At 37.6% G+C, this 17,076-nt stretch overlaps 1 protein-coding gene and 1 long non-coding RNA gene across 4 annotated transcripts in view; one reads left to right on the top strand and one right to left on the bottom strand.

Annotated features, from left to right (window-relative positions):
- The window catches only part of LOC146458819 (uncharacterized), a 182,290-nt gene that overhangs the window by 97,909 nt on the left and 67,305 nt on the right, over positions 1–17,076 (bottom strand). The window lies entirely within an intron of this gene.
- LOC146458824 (von Willebrand factor-like) overlaps positions 1–17,076 on the top strand; it is a 108,436-nt gene that overhangs the window by 82,736 nt on the left and 8,624 nt on the right. For all 3 annotated transcript variants that reach the window (XM_085090289.1, XM_085090287.1, XM_085090288.1), the window contains exons 2-5: positions 2,344–2,421; positions 4,605–4,754; positions 4,943–5,102; positions 5,786–6,083. In XM_085090289.1, coding sequence (XP_084946415.1) covers positions 2,376–2,421; positions 4,605–4,754; positions 4,943–5,102; positions 5,786–6,083 — 654 coding nt within the window. In that variant the 5' untranslated portion in view covers positions 2,344–2,375. The remainder of the gene's footprint in view (positions 1–2,343; positions 2,422–4,604; positions 4,755–4,942; positions 5,103–5,785; positions 6,084–17,076) is intronic.

Here is a 17,076-nt window from a genome sequence, read left to right as displayed (position 1 = left end):
ACGAAAAAACTGTGTCTCTCGCAGAATCAAAACATCTTTGAATCAGCCGACTGATTTCAAAAGCATCGAATGATGATTCAGTCTCTGACGAGGAGTTTAAATTAATTTTGCATGAGTTTAAACAATATTATTCAATAAAAGCCAAGTTGCGAGTGAAGAGGAGAGACAGCAAAACTCAATCTGTTGGTGCTGACGCATGAGAACCCTGTTTCCGATGCGTCGGAAAACTATATGCTAGGTTGAATAGAGATAAAAAAGAAAAGCTTCGATTCTTTGTTTATTTTTCGTGAGAGAAATTAATTTGCTTCAATGTTGGTGAGAATGGGGTGAATGTGTTTCTTACGCGTAAGAAAAAAAAGTAATGCATGGGTTTTGTTTTACAATATTTGTCTAATGCATCAGACAAATATTGATTGTTCAGAGGCAAACAGATGAAAATGAGATTTTTTGTCACACCAAGATATTGGCTTACGTAAGCCAAGGGAAAACCCCTTCTTGAACGCGTCAGCAGGTAATTTTTTGACACCTGTCTCTCTTTCCACCAATGAGTTGACAAAATTTGTCTGAGAAAATTTCAACCATCTCTTGTTTTCCCATACTTGCTGCATATTGAATGTTACGTTCTTTGCAAATTTTAGTTAATTCTTTACATTTCATTTAACTTTAATCCATTTTATTAGAATTATTTTTTTGAGATATTTATTTCATTTTTTTCCAAGGTCAATTTAAATGACCTTAGGTTTTTTTCTGCTGAATTTAGCATATTTCTTTTAGGACTCCATTTTTTTATAGTAGATGAATTATAAATGCGCCAATTCTCTCGTTCTGCTACTACTCCTTGAAACAAAACCCTAGCAAGTTACTTTCATTCATCATATCCTGAAAAAACTGGCTTAGTTCAGACTTTCAGCCCGTCTAGTAACGTCAGTTTCAGTGCTTGAAAAACAACTGTGATTTAAACAAGCAGGGCTATAACAGTTGCCCCATATTTTGAACTCCTTTAAGCTCATTTGGATTATACTCTTGTAATATATACCTAGATTTATGAAGACATAGCTCCAGAAATATTGCCTTATGTTAGTTTTCCTTTTGCGATTTTATTTATTTATTTATTTATTTAGTTGATTTTTTTTTTTCATTTTTTCTTTTGTTTTAAAGTCAATAAGTAGAAAGCATAAATTAGCAGACGTTTTCAAATTAAATAATATCATACACTACTATTTAATATTTGTCAGAGATCACTGTGAATTGCCTTCCGAAGGGAATATGTTGGTGATCTAAAGACAATGCGGCAGTTAGTTGTTATTATTTCCCTGGTCATATCATCCTATACAGTTATTTCAAATTCGGGGGAAATTTAATGTGAATCGCTGATCAACTTGGGCGGAGTGACGCGATCCTATCTGTAGAAATTGTGTGATTCTACTCAGAGCTTGCTACGTAAAAACGTCCTTCCAATTCGGCTGAATGGCGGGGTTGGTTTAGTGGCCTTTTGGTAAGGCATCTGACCGGTATCCAGGGAGACCCGGGTTCGATTCCCGGCTAAACACATTTTCACTCATTTCTTTGTTGTTTTGATTTCTGTTCCCATGATACACTACTATATAATATTTGTCAGAAATCACTGTGAATCGCCTTCCGAAGGGAACAGGTTGGTGATCCAAAGATAAATAAGGCAGTTAGTTGTTATTATTTCCCTGCTCATCCTATACAATTATTTCAAATTCTAACCGAGAAATCACGTTTTAATATTCCATAAACAGTATCTGTAGATTTTGCTTAAACATAAATCTTTGAGGGCGCTGAACGTTTGTTGGTAGGGCTGCTTTCATACACGAAAGTGGAAATCTCACCCGAATTCCTTTGGTTTCACACTCCATTTATCTTTTTGGATTTTTACGCCATCAAAAAAGAATTAGCCGAGTTTAGTTAAGGGATTTCTTCGTTTGGTTATTCTGTTTTTGAAAAGAATATTACAATTAACTTTAGAAGTTCTTTCAAGGGTAATTTTTGTATTTCCTCGATCTTTTCGAATTTGACAGTTATTTTAAACGATCACTTGGATATTTATAGTATAGCGTAAACGCAATCGCCATCATATTCAACTGCAATTGCTTGATTTGTACGGTATTGGTACGAGGATTTAAATTCAGCTCGGGTCGCATTCTGTCAATGATAACGGAATTTACGTGTATACATGTATAGTCGTTTGTTGCGAATATCCCTCGGAGCTCCAACCGTATTCACGACTAGGTTGCTCAAAAAAATGCCTTGAGCTTGTTATTTCTCTATCACTAAAATTTTCACTTATTTTTTAATTTGTGCATTCTTTTTTCTTGGTAGAGTTGGGATTTAATACTATACTGTTCTCTACGATGACCTTACCGTGGGTTTTGACAGTAGTCACTCTGAGCCTGTCAGGTAAGCAGAACTTGTCAAGGAATATTTTTCCTGTCAAACTTTTAAAGTTATATTACTACAAAATAAAGTAATCTTATCCTATTTTATGAAGGTCGGTAAACAAGAGACATTGTCCTACTGATTTAGATTGTTAATCGGGGCAATTAGTATATACTTAAACGGTGGATAGCGTTGTTGGTGCGCTCTGATTGGCTGCTAAAACACCGGATAGCAAGTGCTATTTACATGTAACCAACTCGCGAAGCTCGCGTTAATTACGAGAAAACGGTTTTCAAGTTACCCACCGTAACAAACGAAGAAATTTTTGCAAACAAACGAAGATGCTGTTCCCGCTAACACGAAGAAGGGGACGAACTTTGGTTTGGCAGTTTTTGCAGGTAAAGTTTTACTTTTTTTTAACCCCGAATTTATCGATGAAACAGGTGCAAAAGGTTTTGTTTACCAACGCAAATTAATCTTGCGTAATCTAATTAAATCTTACATGTTCATACACAAAACAAAGTTAAATGATGTTTTTTACAGAATGATTTGAAATACAGGAAGAATTTACAACTCCTTAAATCCCCGAAAGAGCTAAACAAATGTCTTCAGAAGTTTTATTTGTCGGAGAGAAAACGTGACGGCAGTTTCTACAACAAAACGTCAGATCGTCGCTTGAAAATTCCTCTGTTTCCAAACCATTTTCCATTGTTGGATTCCTCCATTTTTGACAGCGCCAATCAATCTCTAAGTAATTGCCACAAAACAAGAAAAAGAAAACCTTTTTCTTTTGCTTGACTTGTACTTTTCCGCGAAGACACTGAACACGTTGTAACTTCCTTGTTCCTGATGTATCATTTGATGTTTTTGAGCGGCTCCTTTTTTCGGTTATTTGCACGGGAAAATTGTAATCGTTGACAGAAACAAATGAGTTAAAAATCATCCTTCTCATGCGTTATTATCTCACTGTTTTAGTATAAACTAAAACAACTATTCCCCTTAGTGTCTGTGGCCAGTTGCCGCCTCCACTTCGGTGAATAGTTGTTAACCAGTCAGTGGACGGCTGTAAAGTTGCTTTCAAGAAAGCTTCCCTTAGTATGTGCAGTCGCTTTAACAAGTTGCACAGTAAATTAAAAATGAGAAAAGCCACATACAGTATACCAAAAGTTCAAAAGAAAAGTATCTCTCTTATTGGCATTTATTTTAAAGGCCACCCCATAATCATGTTTCATATAATATAACAAAGACAAGTTAGATCTAGAATGTTTCTCCGCTCTCTAAACACCGAAATTTGGATTTTAAACAGAAAAAACAAAAACAGACGTGACCGAATAGGAACTTGGATAGAACACTCTTTGGAGTGTTCGATTCAGCTTTGAAAACCATGAATACTTTTTTTGAGAAATTCTTGATGTTAATCAAGATCACATTTCCAAACCTTCACGATAGTGATTTCTTTTGTTGTAGTTATTATTGTTGTTGTTGTTGTTGTTGTTGTTGTTGTTTCCTTCGTGAATTATTAATGAGTTCGAGGACGGAAGAATGAGAACCTTGTATGGCATAATGAAAGGAACGAAAGAAAAGTACCGCTCAGAATCATCCAATTTATGACCATCGTCATCATCAGCTAACTGCACTAGCTGCAATCGGTCAAGAGCTTTCTCCACGCCTTCTGGTTTTTTATCATGGCTCGAATCTGTTGTGGCGTTTGTGGGTATTCCTGGCTGATGTACGCTGGCAATGTACTGATGAAACATCAGCTTTGGGCGACCGGGCTAACGTTTGCATGTCAAGGGTAGAAAAGGGCGTACCTGTTGACCAATTCATCTGGTTCCTGAGGATATGCCCTAAGAAGTGATGCTGTCGTTGTTGAATCAGCTGGATGAGGAGATCTTGTTTTACTCACTTGAGGACTTCTTCATTCTAGATGAAGTCCATTTTAGTCATAAACCACACAAAAATGCTTTTTTAATAGTAGGCACCGTCCTTAAAACGTGACACCTTATATTAGTAACCAGATATGTCAGTGTGTTTAAAAGAAACATGTCTTCTGCTCTTAATAGACGAGTCCATTGACATCATTCCGTCTAGTGAGACGTGTACAAAATGGCATCTTAAAACTTAAAACTTTAAGACTTAACTTCTTATATTAATAAACGAATATATCAGTGTGTTTAAGGGAGACGTCTACTTTCCACTACTAGGAATTGACGGGTCCACTGACATCATCCCGTCCAGTGAAATTTGTACGAAATGGCAGCCAGTTTCTGAGTGCACTGTGACGTGTGGAGGGGGGACAAAGGATGTCACAAGAACCTGCACTGCAAAAGTGAAGTGCAACGAACAAGCCTGTCGTAAGTTTTTTTTTTTGTAGTCACTAAATGACTGCTGTTACTTCTTTAAAGCTGAAGACTAAATGCTAACGTTAGTAGTATAAAACGTACCCTCTCTTGTTACTTAACCATGGCAAATAAGAAAGTCGGAGCCATAGAACTGTGACATTGGCAAGGAAAAGAATTAAACCAAGTTGTCTTTCCTACAGCACCCCCCTGTACGGCAGGACTTGACATCGCAATTCTTTGGGACAAGTCAAATAGTATTAGTTGGAGGGACTTAAAGAAAGCTCGAAAATTCTTAAAACTACTGGTTGCAGAGTTCGACCCTGCGAACGATGGCGATCACTTTGGACTTATAACGTTTCGGTGAGTAATGCTTGAATTCCATGTATTTCGTTGCACACTTATCAAAAATTTTATCATAGTCTTGCTGTCTTGAACGTTTGTAGTTTTTTTTTTTTTTTTGTTACTTTTTCAGAAGTCTACCTCGAAACAAACTGGTTTCGTACGTCAATATTTATTTATTTTGATATCATCAGGCAGGTATTCCCTCTTTGTAATCAACACATTTTTAACCTTTGAATCCTTTTTGGTCATATTTTTATGGCTTTTTGTAGTTTTGGATACAACTCAGAAATCCAAGATCGCGGATCTAAGGATGACGACCTTTGAAAATAGCGATGCAATATCCACTTCACATAAAGCCGTCATTGCATCATCATCAGTGGCGACCTTCTGGGATAAACCATCATGAACTTATGAATTTTGCTTACACTTCAGAAGCCCTAAAAATGACCAAAATGTAACGAAAAACAATAAAATGCTATAAGAGCTTTAAATTGTTAAGAAAAAAATACCTGTCAGATTCAACGAACGTTCGCCCATTCAGATATCACGCCAAATTGTTCCCAGATAAACTTCTGAAAACGTACAGTTTGGTAGCTCTTAGTCATATATTTAAAGAATATAATATTTTCATGTTCATGATCATGACGAAGATGATTGAGATTGTAATGTAAATTTCTTTCCAAATCTTTGTCTCTATCTAGTACTGAAGTAGAGGTAGTGTTCAAATTCTCCGACTCACAGTACTACGATCAGAAAGCCCTTAAAACGAAGATATCCAGCGAACCAGTAGAAAGTAAGGACCCCGGATATGACCCAGGTTCGCGTCCGTTTCTTACTCGTACTGATGAGGCACTCAAAAAGGCGAGGGATGAGCTGTTTACTGTATCTGGCGGAGACAGGTCAGACAAACCCAATGTTATGGTCGTGCTCACAGATGGCAAACCTAATCCCATTGCGGAATTTGACAAAATTAAAGGACAGCTAACCAAGGATTTTAAGGTGAAACACTTTTATATTTGTATAATAGTTTCGAGGGAACATCGTTTGTTCATTATCCCATAATTTTACTGAACTGCCTTTTATGCTGTCATTATCCGGGAACTTTGCTCAAATTTTTGTTGATCTTGTGGTTTGTAGGGGTAAAATTAACCTCTGAATAGTATTCAGCATATCCCAGTTTGACGAGCTCTGTTGGAAAAATTTGGAGTTTATTCACTATGTGCTTGGTCCGTAAGGTTCATAAGGAGAGTTAAATTTAAGAAATTACACAGATTTGGTCAGTCCAACAACAGCTGGAGAAGAAGTTGCTCAGATTTAAAAAAGGTGCTTTTTTTACAACTTAATTGCTTAATCAATGACAACTTTCAAATTAAATAAGTTTCGAAAAAAAAAACACATACAAAAGAAGGAAAAGAGAAATTACAGGACATTGCTTAATATACAATACAATACATTTAAGGTGGCCGAATACAGTTTTTTAGTGTACAGGTGTTAGAAGACGTTATTTGGAAACTATGTATTTCTGGACGCCCAAAATTGGTATGGTGTAAGACCAACTAAGAAAAAATGTATTTTCGTACGTCTTGTTGAGCTAAGTACCGTTTCCATGGCAACGCAGCGAACTATTAAACGTCCATAAATAGTAGGTTTCCTTAATTTTTAGAAAATGTACTCATTAGATTTTTCCCATTTTTTGTATCCAGAACAACTCACAAAACACTGACACAGTTGCACTATTTTCATGTAATTTTGACAGAGAGATCTCCTGCAAATATTGATTTTGCATTTTAATGTTTTGTGAAGATACCCTCTGTTAGATTTAGGTTTCTCTTTGTAGGCGAGTTACCCTTTTTAGGAAACTATTTTCATACCAAATTTCAGGGAATTCTAATGAGCGGTTTCTTAGAAAACAGTTCATTTCCACAAAAACAACCAGTCGCAATTTTTTGGTCAAATGCGCATGCGTGGTTTTATTTGGGTTTCGTGGCAAAGATGAAAAGCATGCGAAAGGTCTTGGTGAATGTTTTTTTTTTTTTTTTGCTCGGAAGGAACGGAAAAAGAGTCCAGAAACGAGAAACTTAGTTATTTAGGATCAAAACTTAACTTTATTATCCATTTCATGTGAAATTGAGGGATCACTGAATCGACCGCCGTATTTGCGTACCACAACCTTAGCGCGAGCTTAATAGCATCACTTACAGAATCTGTAAAGCGCGCGCAAACTGTGTTCAGCCACCTTAAGAAAATGCTACAGTAATCCTGGAGTAATAGACCCATTCGGCTAACGCAATGTTGTACCCAATTCAAATCCTTTGGGCATAAAATGTTTTGTTCTAAGTATTTCCATATCATTGTGAATGTGAATGCTGTATTATAATGCAAATGAAATAAACAAAGAATCTTAATCCCGGGGGATCTGAATTGGGTACAACATTGGGTTAGCCGAATAGGTCTATTGTATTGTTCACGTTTACGTGCGCATAATGTAGAAGTGCTACTGAAATTGGGGAGCCAAAAAAAATATTTTACAAATTCCTACAAATCATTTACTAGAGACTTCGGCATGCAACATATTCAGTTATTCTAACTATTCAAAAAAGGCAAAAGTGGCTTCCATTTATCTTTTGATTGTGGATCTATCTTCTCAATTTGGTAGGTAAGCTTCACAAATGGTAAGAATTCATCGAGACGTGGAATGCGCTCCTTAAGCTTACTCAACCAGATGAAGTATTTGCTTAATAAAAGGAGGAAGTTGTATCTGCAATTTTTGTTTCGAGCTATCCGGCCTTAGGCCCAAAGCAACGTCAACCGGTAGGTTAACCTCCTTAGAGATAATTTTGCAAGACTTCAACCAAGAAAAAATGCTTTTCCAAAAGATCTTCGTTTTTGCGCATTCCCAAAATAAGTGAAAAAGGCTTTCTCTCTCACTCTGACAGAAAATACAAATCTCATCATCTACAAGTCCCATTTTGTTGAGAAAGGTGTTGGTCGCTAATCGCCGATGTAAGAATTTGAAATTGAAAACTCCTAGCTTCGAGATTTTAGTACATTTAAAGGCCATTTTATAAGCTACTTCCCAAGCAATATTTTGATCTAGCTCAACATTTATTTCTTTGCGCCATTTTTCTAATTGGCTTGATTTTGGTCGTTCGCTTTTATTTGTCACAAGCTTCTTATCATCTAGTCTGGATGATTTGGGGGTTTCTTAAAATTTTAAAAAGAAGCTTTTATCCCCAGCCTGTGTTTCCTCTATCTGCCTACGCAAACAATTGATTGCTGAGATCATTCCGTAAATTTTAAACGGGGTACCTGCAGGCCCCATTTGTCTTGGAAAGAGTTTAGAGATAAAAATTATAAAGAGTCATCCATTAAATCTGCGACTTTGGTTATACCCTTGAGAAACCAGTCCTTGTAGAAAACAGGCCTGTTACCAATTTTAATAAGTGAGTTGTACCATAAAGGAGCCGACACAAGGTGTTTACCAGATGTCAACTTTCTCTCGAAGAAGATGTCAGACCAGATTTCACAAATTTCTTTAACAAAGGGGTCAGATGTTTTAATTAGATCTTGTATGTCTTTTTTATTAAGATTTCCCAGAAGTAACGCTTTGCCTCCATAGGGTTGAAATTCCAAATCGAATATGCTTTTCCAGCTACTGCCATTATTAGTATTAAAGTATTCTTTAATGCAATAGGCCTTAAGAGCGGATGTCTGTAAATATCAACCAGAGGTGTGCAATAGCGAAAAATTCAAAATTCTCAAAAAAATTCACAACATAGCCCACGGTAAACTATTGCAAGAAATACATGTTTTACTTCGATCCGATAATTATTTTTGATGTGAGGCTATGATCTTGAATTCACCGCTCCTGAACCGGGTTTTCGGTGTCTGACACCACATGTTGCGAAGACCTTGTTTTAAAAATCAAACCACTTTTGTTCCAAACGAAAAACATCCAGTCTGATAAAGTACATAATTATGGACATCATGAATGGTATGTTACTCGTCTGAAGTGAAAATTAAATATTTAGGAGATTTTTCAATATTTACAATTTTTTAAGCGATTTCTCGTGATGCGAAATTGACAGATTTGCGAGGCTAAAATCATCAACTGGTACATGGCGTTGAGGACAAAAATTTACACCACGTGAAAGAGCATCCTTTCTTCTTATAAAATCTGCTTTCAAAACTATGGGCAACACAGAAGGAAATTTTTGAGGCCGCGAATTACAAGTAGTACTTTAGTGAAGTTTGAGCTTTTCTGTCATGGCATTCCGTTGCTAAAACTCAACACAACATGAAAACGTTTCAAACAACAATGGTTTATTAATTCTTTCTACAGGGAACTGCCTGTGCATGACCTATGCTTATAAGACTATTTTCCTTGGTTTTCTATATTTTAGGGGCAGTGTCAAAAGATTTTAGCGGAGTTCAAGAGCCGTACACGGGTCAGTTTACGTTGTCAACCGGTCGCAACACTAGTAAATATGGAATAAAATGAAACCAGGACTTCTTTCATTCAATCTTACTTTGCAAAAAATGGAGCAAATAGCTAAGAGTGCTATATAATTCATACCTTTGGGCGGCCACACTGGATGTTTAAGAAATATGGGACATCTATAGGAAACATCGTAACACTTTAGGCCGTTTTATACATTTGGTCACAAAGATCGTGTTACATACATTTCACCGGTAGACCGCTGACCTTGCACTTACGTACGCCCTTGTCCACGGGATAGAAAGCGATGTTTCGTCCAGCTAGACCCCAAAGACAATTAATTATATAATCAGTTCAAACTGAGATTACGGTTTTGGGTTATCACAATTTTATCTGGTTGCGTCTACACTCGCGCAGTTGTTTTGAATTTTGATAAAGTTTTTCAAATTTCAGTCTAACGTAGCCTGCGAATACAGCCGCCTCTCATCGCTCCCGTCCCCGAGGGGCGTTTCGCGAGGCTACCATGAATGCTACTCAAGGAGAGTTAAAAGCAATAAGACTGTCTAGTTCATCTGGATAAGACCCGATTTTCAATTTATTGTTCACAAAAATTGTCTGTTGTATGATAGTTTTCATACGATAAAAGATAGTTCATCCATCAGTAATGGCATTTGAGAAGACAAAGTATGGTTTCTTTGGCCTTAATGGGTCAAAGGAAGAACACGATCCAACAAGATCATGTCGCCTGAATATATGGTGCTATGCTCTGAATTTTTAGAGTACTTGGGAAAGTCGACAGGCACTAATATCGAGGTCATCTTGTGGATAAGTCTAGATTGCACAAATGTGATGCTCCGATCTCCCTTCGTTTGCTTGAAATGATTAGCTGCCCAACTTGGTGTGACCGGCGCAGAATCGGTTTTGGCAGCGCCGTCTGATGCCATAAGCATCTCGATATCTTGAGCAAATAGACCTGATTAGATGGCTGTCATCGATTTCGAAGATATCAAGGGAAAGTTTGCCCTGAAGTTTAGTCAGTTAGTTATGACACTTTGTAGAACTGGCCTTACAGCCAAAGGAGCGTAGCTGTGCCGTCCAGGCTGTGAAACCCTTGCCCTCTTTCTGACAAAAATTGCTCCCCCTACGTCCCTCTCTTATTCCTGCTGACAATGTACTGTGGTCGACTGTAGCAGGTGTGAGTCGTACTGCAGAAATTGGGGAAAATAGGGACGACAGTGGTGACGCAACCCCGTTTCCCTCCTCGCTCTTACCCTGCCGCCTCCCCACTAAGCTTCCCATTCTTTACGTCGGGAAACTGTAACGGTGACAAAGCACAGGGCCAAATAACTTTAAAAAAAGTCACTAAAAATCATAAATGTGTGTGGATGTAATAACCAGTAATTCAGAATCAAATTGCAAGTCTTATTAAAGGTAATTCTTATTTAAGGTCAGGAGTTTTGCGTTACAGTAATTCGATACCTGCTCTGCCTACGAGAAGCTTCAGTGTTCAGTCAGCAAACCCCGTGGCCCTTAAATACATGTAGTTTCGAATGTCTGTGCCACAATCTCTGATAGGAATACATTGGGTATTCGCTGGATTTCCAACACTTGGTCCACATTGTCCTCCAACAATCGAAGCATACTCACACGATACCATTTCAGCTCAATTTGTTTGAACGCCGTGAAACAGAATCGAGCATTTTAAAAGTTGGATTGCAGAGCAAAATAAACAAACTGAAGCGATCTGAATACCAACGTGGGCTAACTGCACGTTTAGAAAGTTCAGTGACAGAAAATATAGCTCACAAGTAAATCGCAGTTACAGTTTGTATCGAAGGGGCAGTGAAAAATTACCCTTGGCATGCGCCCGGGGGGTACCATTCGAGCAGAGGCCCTTTGATCTTCCTAGATAAGTCGAAGGGCCTCTGCTCGCAGGGTACCCGGGGGTGAAACTTTATATAAAAATTGACGGGGGTGATCGTAGCTTTCGGGGGTTAAAATTCGTCGTTTGGTACCTGTCAAAGGTATGGCGGTACCTTTTAGCCAGTTTTAGGGTATTGAACGAAAACATATAAGAGAAAGTTATATAAATATCAGTCAACTGTCACTTAACACAAACAATACATAGGAGAAACAAAACGACGACTTAAAGACCGTTTTAACGAACACCGTAGACCAGTCGACAAACAAACAAACAGTTCCAAACCCACCACAGTTTCAGAACATTTTCTTTCTAACGACCATAACGCTTCTGACATGCTACTAATTCCCCTCGAACTCATCAAATCTAATCGTGACAGTGTACGCAAAGCTAGAGAGGCATACCTCATCGACAGAGGTCAAACTATTGAACCCTTAGGTCTTAATAGGAGAGATGAGACATGAACATTTTTCCCGTCTTTCATCTTCCTAAGTTATGTAATTAACTCATTGTTACGTATTTTGTTTTCGTCTACCACGTTGTAACGTTAGCTTATACCTATTTACCAGTTGTATTTTCAAATTTAAAATTGTAACGTTTTTGTTTATGTAACTTTAGCCTTTTTTCAGGTATCTATTGTAACTGTTTAAATTGTAAAGTATCTTGCCACAGGGTCAGTCTCAAACATACCCTGAAGAAGAAAGGCCGTGCCTTTCGAAATATTGGAAAATATACTTCCCTAACCGTGAAATCAGCCTTGCTCTTTTTTTAGATTATTTGCTTTACAATTTTTTTGCTGATTAGATCCTTCACTACAGGATCCGGTACTTTTATTTTGTCACGGTGGTCCTTGCAAACACAGTTTATCACTGGATTTTACTGAACTGTCACTTAGCGTATTCATTTTAGAATTGGTTCCACTAAGTGAGAAAATTATACAGACCACGGCTACAAAACAAATTCTGGTACCTTTTAGTGGTACTTTTCAAACTTTATGACGATCAACTCGTCAATTTGGTATAGGAGTCCCCCTCCCCCTGGGGGCAAGTGGTCTGCGCAAACTGTAACGCAATCTCTGTCGTTAAACGTATTTTTAAATCGCGGCAAAATGCATATATCGTTCCTGATTGATGTGAGGATTTCTACAATGTACAGAAAGCTCGCTAAAAAGGTATGAATTACATAGCACTTGTAGCTATTGTTTCATTTGTTCTAAAGTAAGATTCAATGCAAAACATTCTGGTCCGAATTCAAAACGTTGACTACGTAAACTGACCTTTGCGACCTTTATACGCTTTTGATCTCGGGGTCTAATAAAACTGCTACAATCTTTTGTGCCTGCCCGAAATGATTAAAAACCATGGAAAGTAATATTATGAACGTGGGCCAAAACCTCTGGCAAGTACCAATAAACAATTGTTGTTTGAAACGTTTTCATGTTGTGTTTATCTGAGTTTTAGCATCGGAATGCCGTGACAGAAAGCTCAAATTTCACTAAAGTACTACTTGTAATTCGCGGCCTCAAAAATTTCTTTTTGTGTTGCCCATAGTTTTGAAAGCAGATTTTATAAGAAGAAAGGATGCTCTTTCACGTGGTGTAAATCTTTATCCTCAACGCCATGTACCAGTTGATGATTTTAGCCTCGCAAATCTGTCAATTTCGCATCACGAGAAATCGCTTAAAAAATTGTAAATATTGAAAAATCTCCTAAATATTTAATTTTCACTTCAGGTGAGTAACATACCATTCATGATGTCCATAATTATGTACTTTATCAGACTGGATGTTTTTCGTTTGGAACAAAAGTGGTTTGATTTTTAAAACAAGTTCTTCGCAACATGAGGTGTCAGACACCGAAAACCCGGTTCAGGAGCGGTGAATTCAAGATCATAGCCTCACATCAAAAATAATTATCGGATCGAAGTAAAACATGTATTTCTTGCAATAGTTTACCGTGGGCTATGTTGTGAATTTTTTTGAGAATTTTGAATTTTTCGCTATTGCACACCTCTGGTTGATATTTACAGGCATCCGCTCTTAAAGGTTTTTGTGAAAAGAAGCTATATCAATCATTTTAAGTCCACCTTCTGAAAAATTGTTTATCATTACATTTCGCTTTATTAATTGTCTCCTTTTTCGTTCCAAAGAAATTTATATAAGATTGTATTAAGAGTGGCTTTCTGTAACTATCAACTATCGCCATGCAAGATAGAAAAATTCGATTCTCTCAAACTTTGCCATAATAAAGGGCTTTGCTAACTTGTTTCAAAAATTGAACTTTGAAGTTGTTTGGATTTTAAGTTTCTTGTCGAGACGAGGTTTAGTAATTTCCTCTCACAGCGTCCAAAATTGGTCCTGAAATTGCACTTTTATCGAAGGCTAGCAAACCAAAACGGAAACCGTAGCAGGAAAAACTGATGCATGAAATTAAAATATCATCCTTCAACGGCGATTTAGAGCTGTTAGGTCTCAATGAATTTGATCCTGAATTTCTTATGGAATTAAACCCTGACCCTAACGACATTTTGTACTTCCCTAACCTTGGAAAAAACTATATCTATAAACAGTCACATTGGTTCTGACAAACACTGTAGGTTAGATACCCAACCCTCATCATCATCATTATTTATTTGTCTTACTAAAAAAAAAAATCATTCAATTTACAAGTCAAAGTAATGGCGAGCAGACCCTCTCTGAATATACATAAATGGTCGACCAGGTTGTCATTAAAGCTGACTTTTCTGCCGTTGTTTTATTTTTGTTTTCTTTCTTTTTTTTTTTTTTTTTTTCCTCGTTTCAATTTGCATTTCACGTCTTTGGACGAATATGTCGCGCAAATCCATAAATTTTAACGGATTTGTTTAGTAAAATCTTCGAGGAAGAGGCGGATGGGGGTAATTGAAGATATCTGTAATGAGATTCCAAAGACAGCCTCCGGGTACCTGGTACCCAAAGGCAGCCTGGGCGTCCTTATGATTAGGCTATGGTTCGTAGTGTTATGGAACAGCTGAGTGATGGATGAAACTTTTGCAGTTTTCATGCAGAAGCAAATCAGCCACTCCACCAAAATTCACTGTACAACAAAGTTTTTCGCACTAAAAAGCTAGAGATTATTACTTGGTTGCAAAGCTGATATGAATCATAACTTCGCCCTATTTTCCTACTGTAGCCTGGAATTGAACGTTCAGTGCAGTAGATTTAGTATTTTATTATTACCTTACAGGAGCGTTTGATATCGACAAAACTCATCTTGAACTGACTATTTGCTCGAGGCACCGTGACCTGTTTGGGATTAGATGGCGATTTAACAAAAAGAACTCTGCTGCTCCGAGTTCATGGTGTTCGCGCTTAAGCAGAGAACGCGGTTAATTACCCTGTCCCGGTCCGTCACCATTTTATCATTTTCAATGTTTCAGAAAAAAATAAAATAAAATAAAAAGAATGCTACCTAGCGGAACGGTTTGTTACAGTGACGCCAAAGTCATCCCGATGTAGGTAACTGTGTAGCGCGCGCTGCAGGAGTAATTGCTGTTTGCCATCCTTCGGACGTGTAACTGTGGGCTCCAAGCTACTTGAGAATCCTTTTCTGTTGGTGTTTGATATTACTAGAGTCAAACCTCCCGTAAGCGACCACCCAAACAAAATGTCAAGCCTAGGTGGTCTCTTACGGGAGGTGGTTGCTTACGAGAGGTCAGACCACAAGGGGTCTAAAATTTTGAACTTATTAGCATAAGGTGACTCCAGAGGTTTAGTAGCCACAATAACGTTTTTCAACTTTTCAAAGTTATGTTGCCGGTATAATTTCAGTATCCAAGGTGATGGTTCGCCTGTGATAAATTAACCAATACGACGATTGTGACATTCACGTCCCCTGAACTACCCAAGAATGTACATGTGATAATGTTACAAAGGTAAATTGTCCAAGTCCTGACAGGGGATAGATATGATGAGGACTTCTGTCGCGTATGTGACAAGTGGTCGCTTACGGGAGGTTAAAAACAAAAACAAAGTCTAAAAGTGGTCGCGGTCGCCTACAAGAGGTGGTCGCTTACGAGACGTTCCAGCTATAGTGATTTGACTGGGGATATTTTGGTATTTTGGAAAAGTGGTAGCTCAAGAGAGGTGGTCGCAAGGGGATGTTCGACTGTATGAGGGAAAGGCAGGAGTGTAACTTAGGACAAGTGCATAAGAAAAACGTGGCATACCTGTGTCTCGCTGTTACGGTGTAACTAGGCAACAGTTTTGAATTTGAATGAATGTTCCGTATACGCATCGACTAAATCTTCTAAAATTTTGCAATTATCTCATCCAGATAACCTCGACTGAGGTGAGAAGTACTTCAAGATATTGAGTTTCCTGAATTTATCACAAGTTTTCCTCAAGTTGTTTGTCGATAATGATTTATCAACTGATATTATGTTGCGTGCATTCCTAGGCTTCGCAATTTAAAATAAACATTACATAAAAGTACGAAAATGGTCATTTTACGTTGATATTGATTTACACAGACGAAAACTGACATCGCACAGCATTTAATACACCATCTAACAGTTTTTGGATAACGTTTTGCGATAGTGCTCGCGGCGCGGAAAGTCAAAACAAACTAGCTTGAGCACTTTGGTTTGAAGACTGAAGACGCTCGCAGAATTTGACATTTCATTTACCCAAGCTAGTTTCTCGATAAAAGCTAAGACAAATAATACTTTTGGTTGGAATAATAGCTTCGATAGGCAAACCCATGAATTACACAAGTTTTCGAGAAATGTTTGTTAGTTTATATAACCTATTATTAAAAACTGGATCATTGTATAATGCAATTCCAGGGATTTGATTGGCTAAGCGGCCATGGTATATGAGCCATTATACCATGGCCGAGAAATAGCGACCATAAAAATGGTCTTCTGGTTGTTCTTGCTAAGCAAAACCAGCAAGTTTTAAGAATATTTCTTAATTGTTTTTAATAAAAAAATTATTCCACTCGCGCTTGTTGGATATGAGATGATTATAGCCAACTCGGCGCTTCGCGCCTCGTTGGCTATCTATCATCTCATATCCAACGTGCGCTCGTGGAATAATTGTTAAATGTGTGGTTGTGTAAACAAATCAAAATGAAACCGCTACACTTACAATTGGCAACAAAAATGGTCGTTTCGCACTGGTATTGACATGTGGGATATAATATATCGCTCAGATATTTGAGGGACACAAAAGTGTTTTTACGAACATTTAACACAGAGTTGAACTTTTTTTTATGTAAATTAACCGTGATAATACTCGCAACATGGCGGGTCAACATGCCAATCAATTAGCGCGATTGTCTTGTTTTCAACACGCTCTCACAATTTGCCGTTTCATTTACCCAAGCTACATTTTCGGTAAAAGCTAAGATAAAATGATACTTTTGGCGGTAATAAAAAATTTAGTGGGTAAATCCATGTACCAGATTGATTTTTTTGCCCACGAATCTGGCCAAAATTGAACGTCACGCAATACTTCCGCGAGGCATAATTTTGGAAATTCCATAAGCAATTCAGGATCGAAATTCATTGAGACCTAACAGCTCTAAATCGCCGTTGAAGGATGATATTTTAATGGCATGCATCAGTTTTTCCTGGTACGGTTTCCGTTTTAG

The sequence above is a fragment of the Pavona decussata genome, unplaced genomic scaffold, assembly GCF_977016875.1.
Source record: "Pavona decussata unplaced genomic scaffold, jaPavDecu1.1 SCAFFOLD_228, whole genome shotgun sequence".
In the NCBI taxonomy this organism is placed as follows: Eukaryota; Metazoa; Cnidaria; class Anthozoa; order Scleractinia; family Agariciidae; genus Pavona; species Pavona decussata.
The sequence above is the reverse complement of the archived record's forward strand: the minus strand, read 5'-3'. Positions and strand labels throughout refer to the sequence as shown.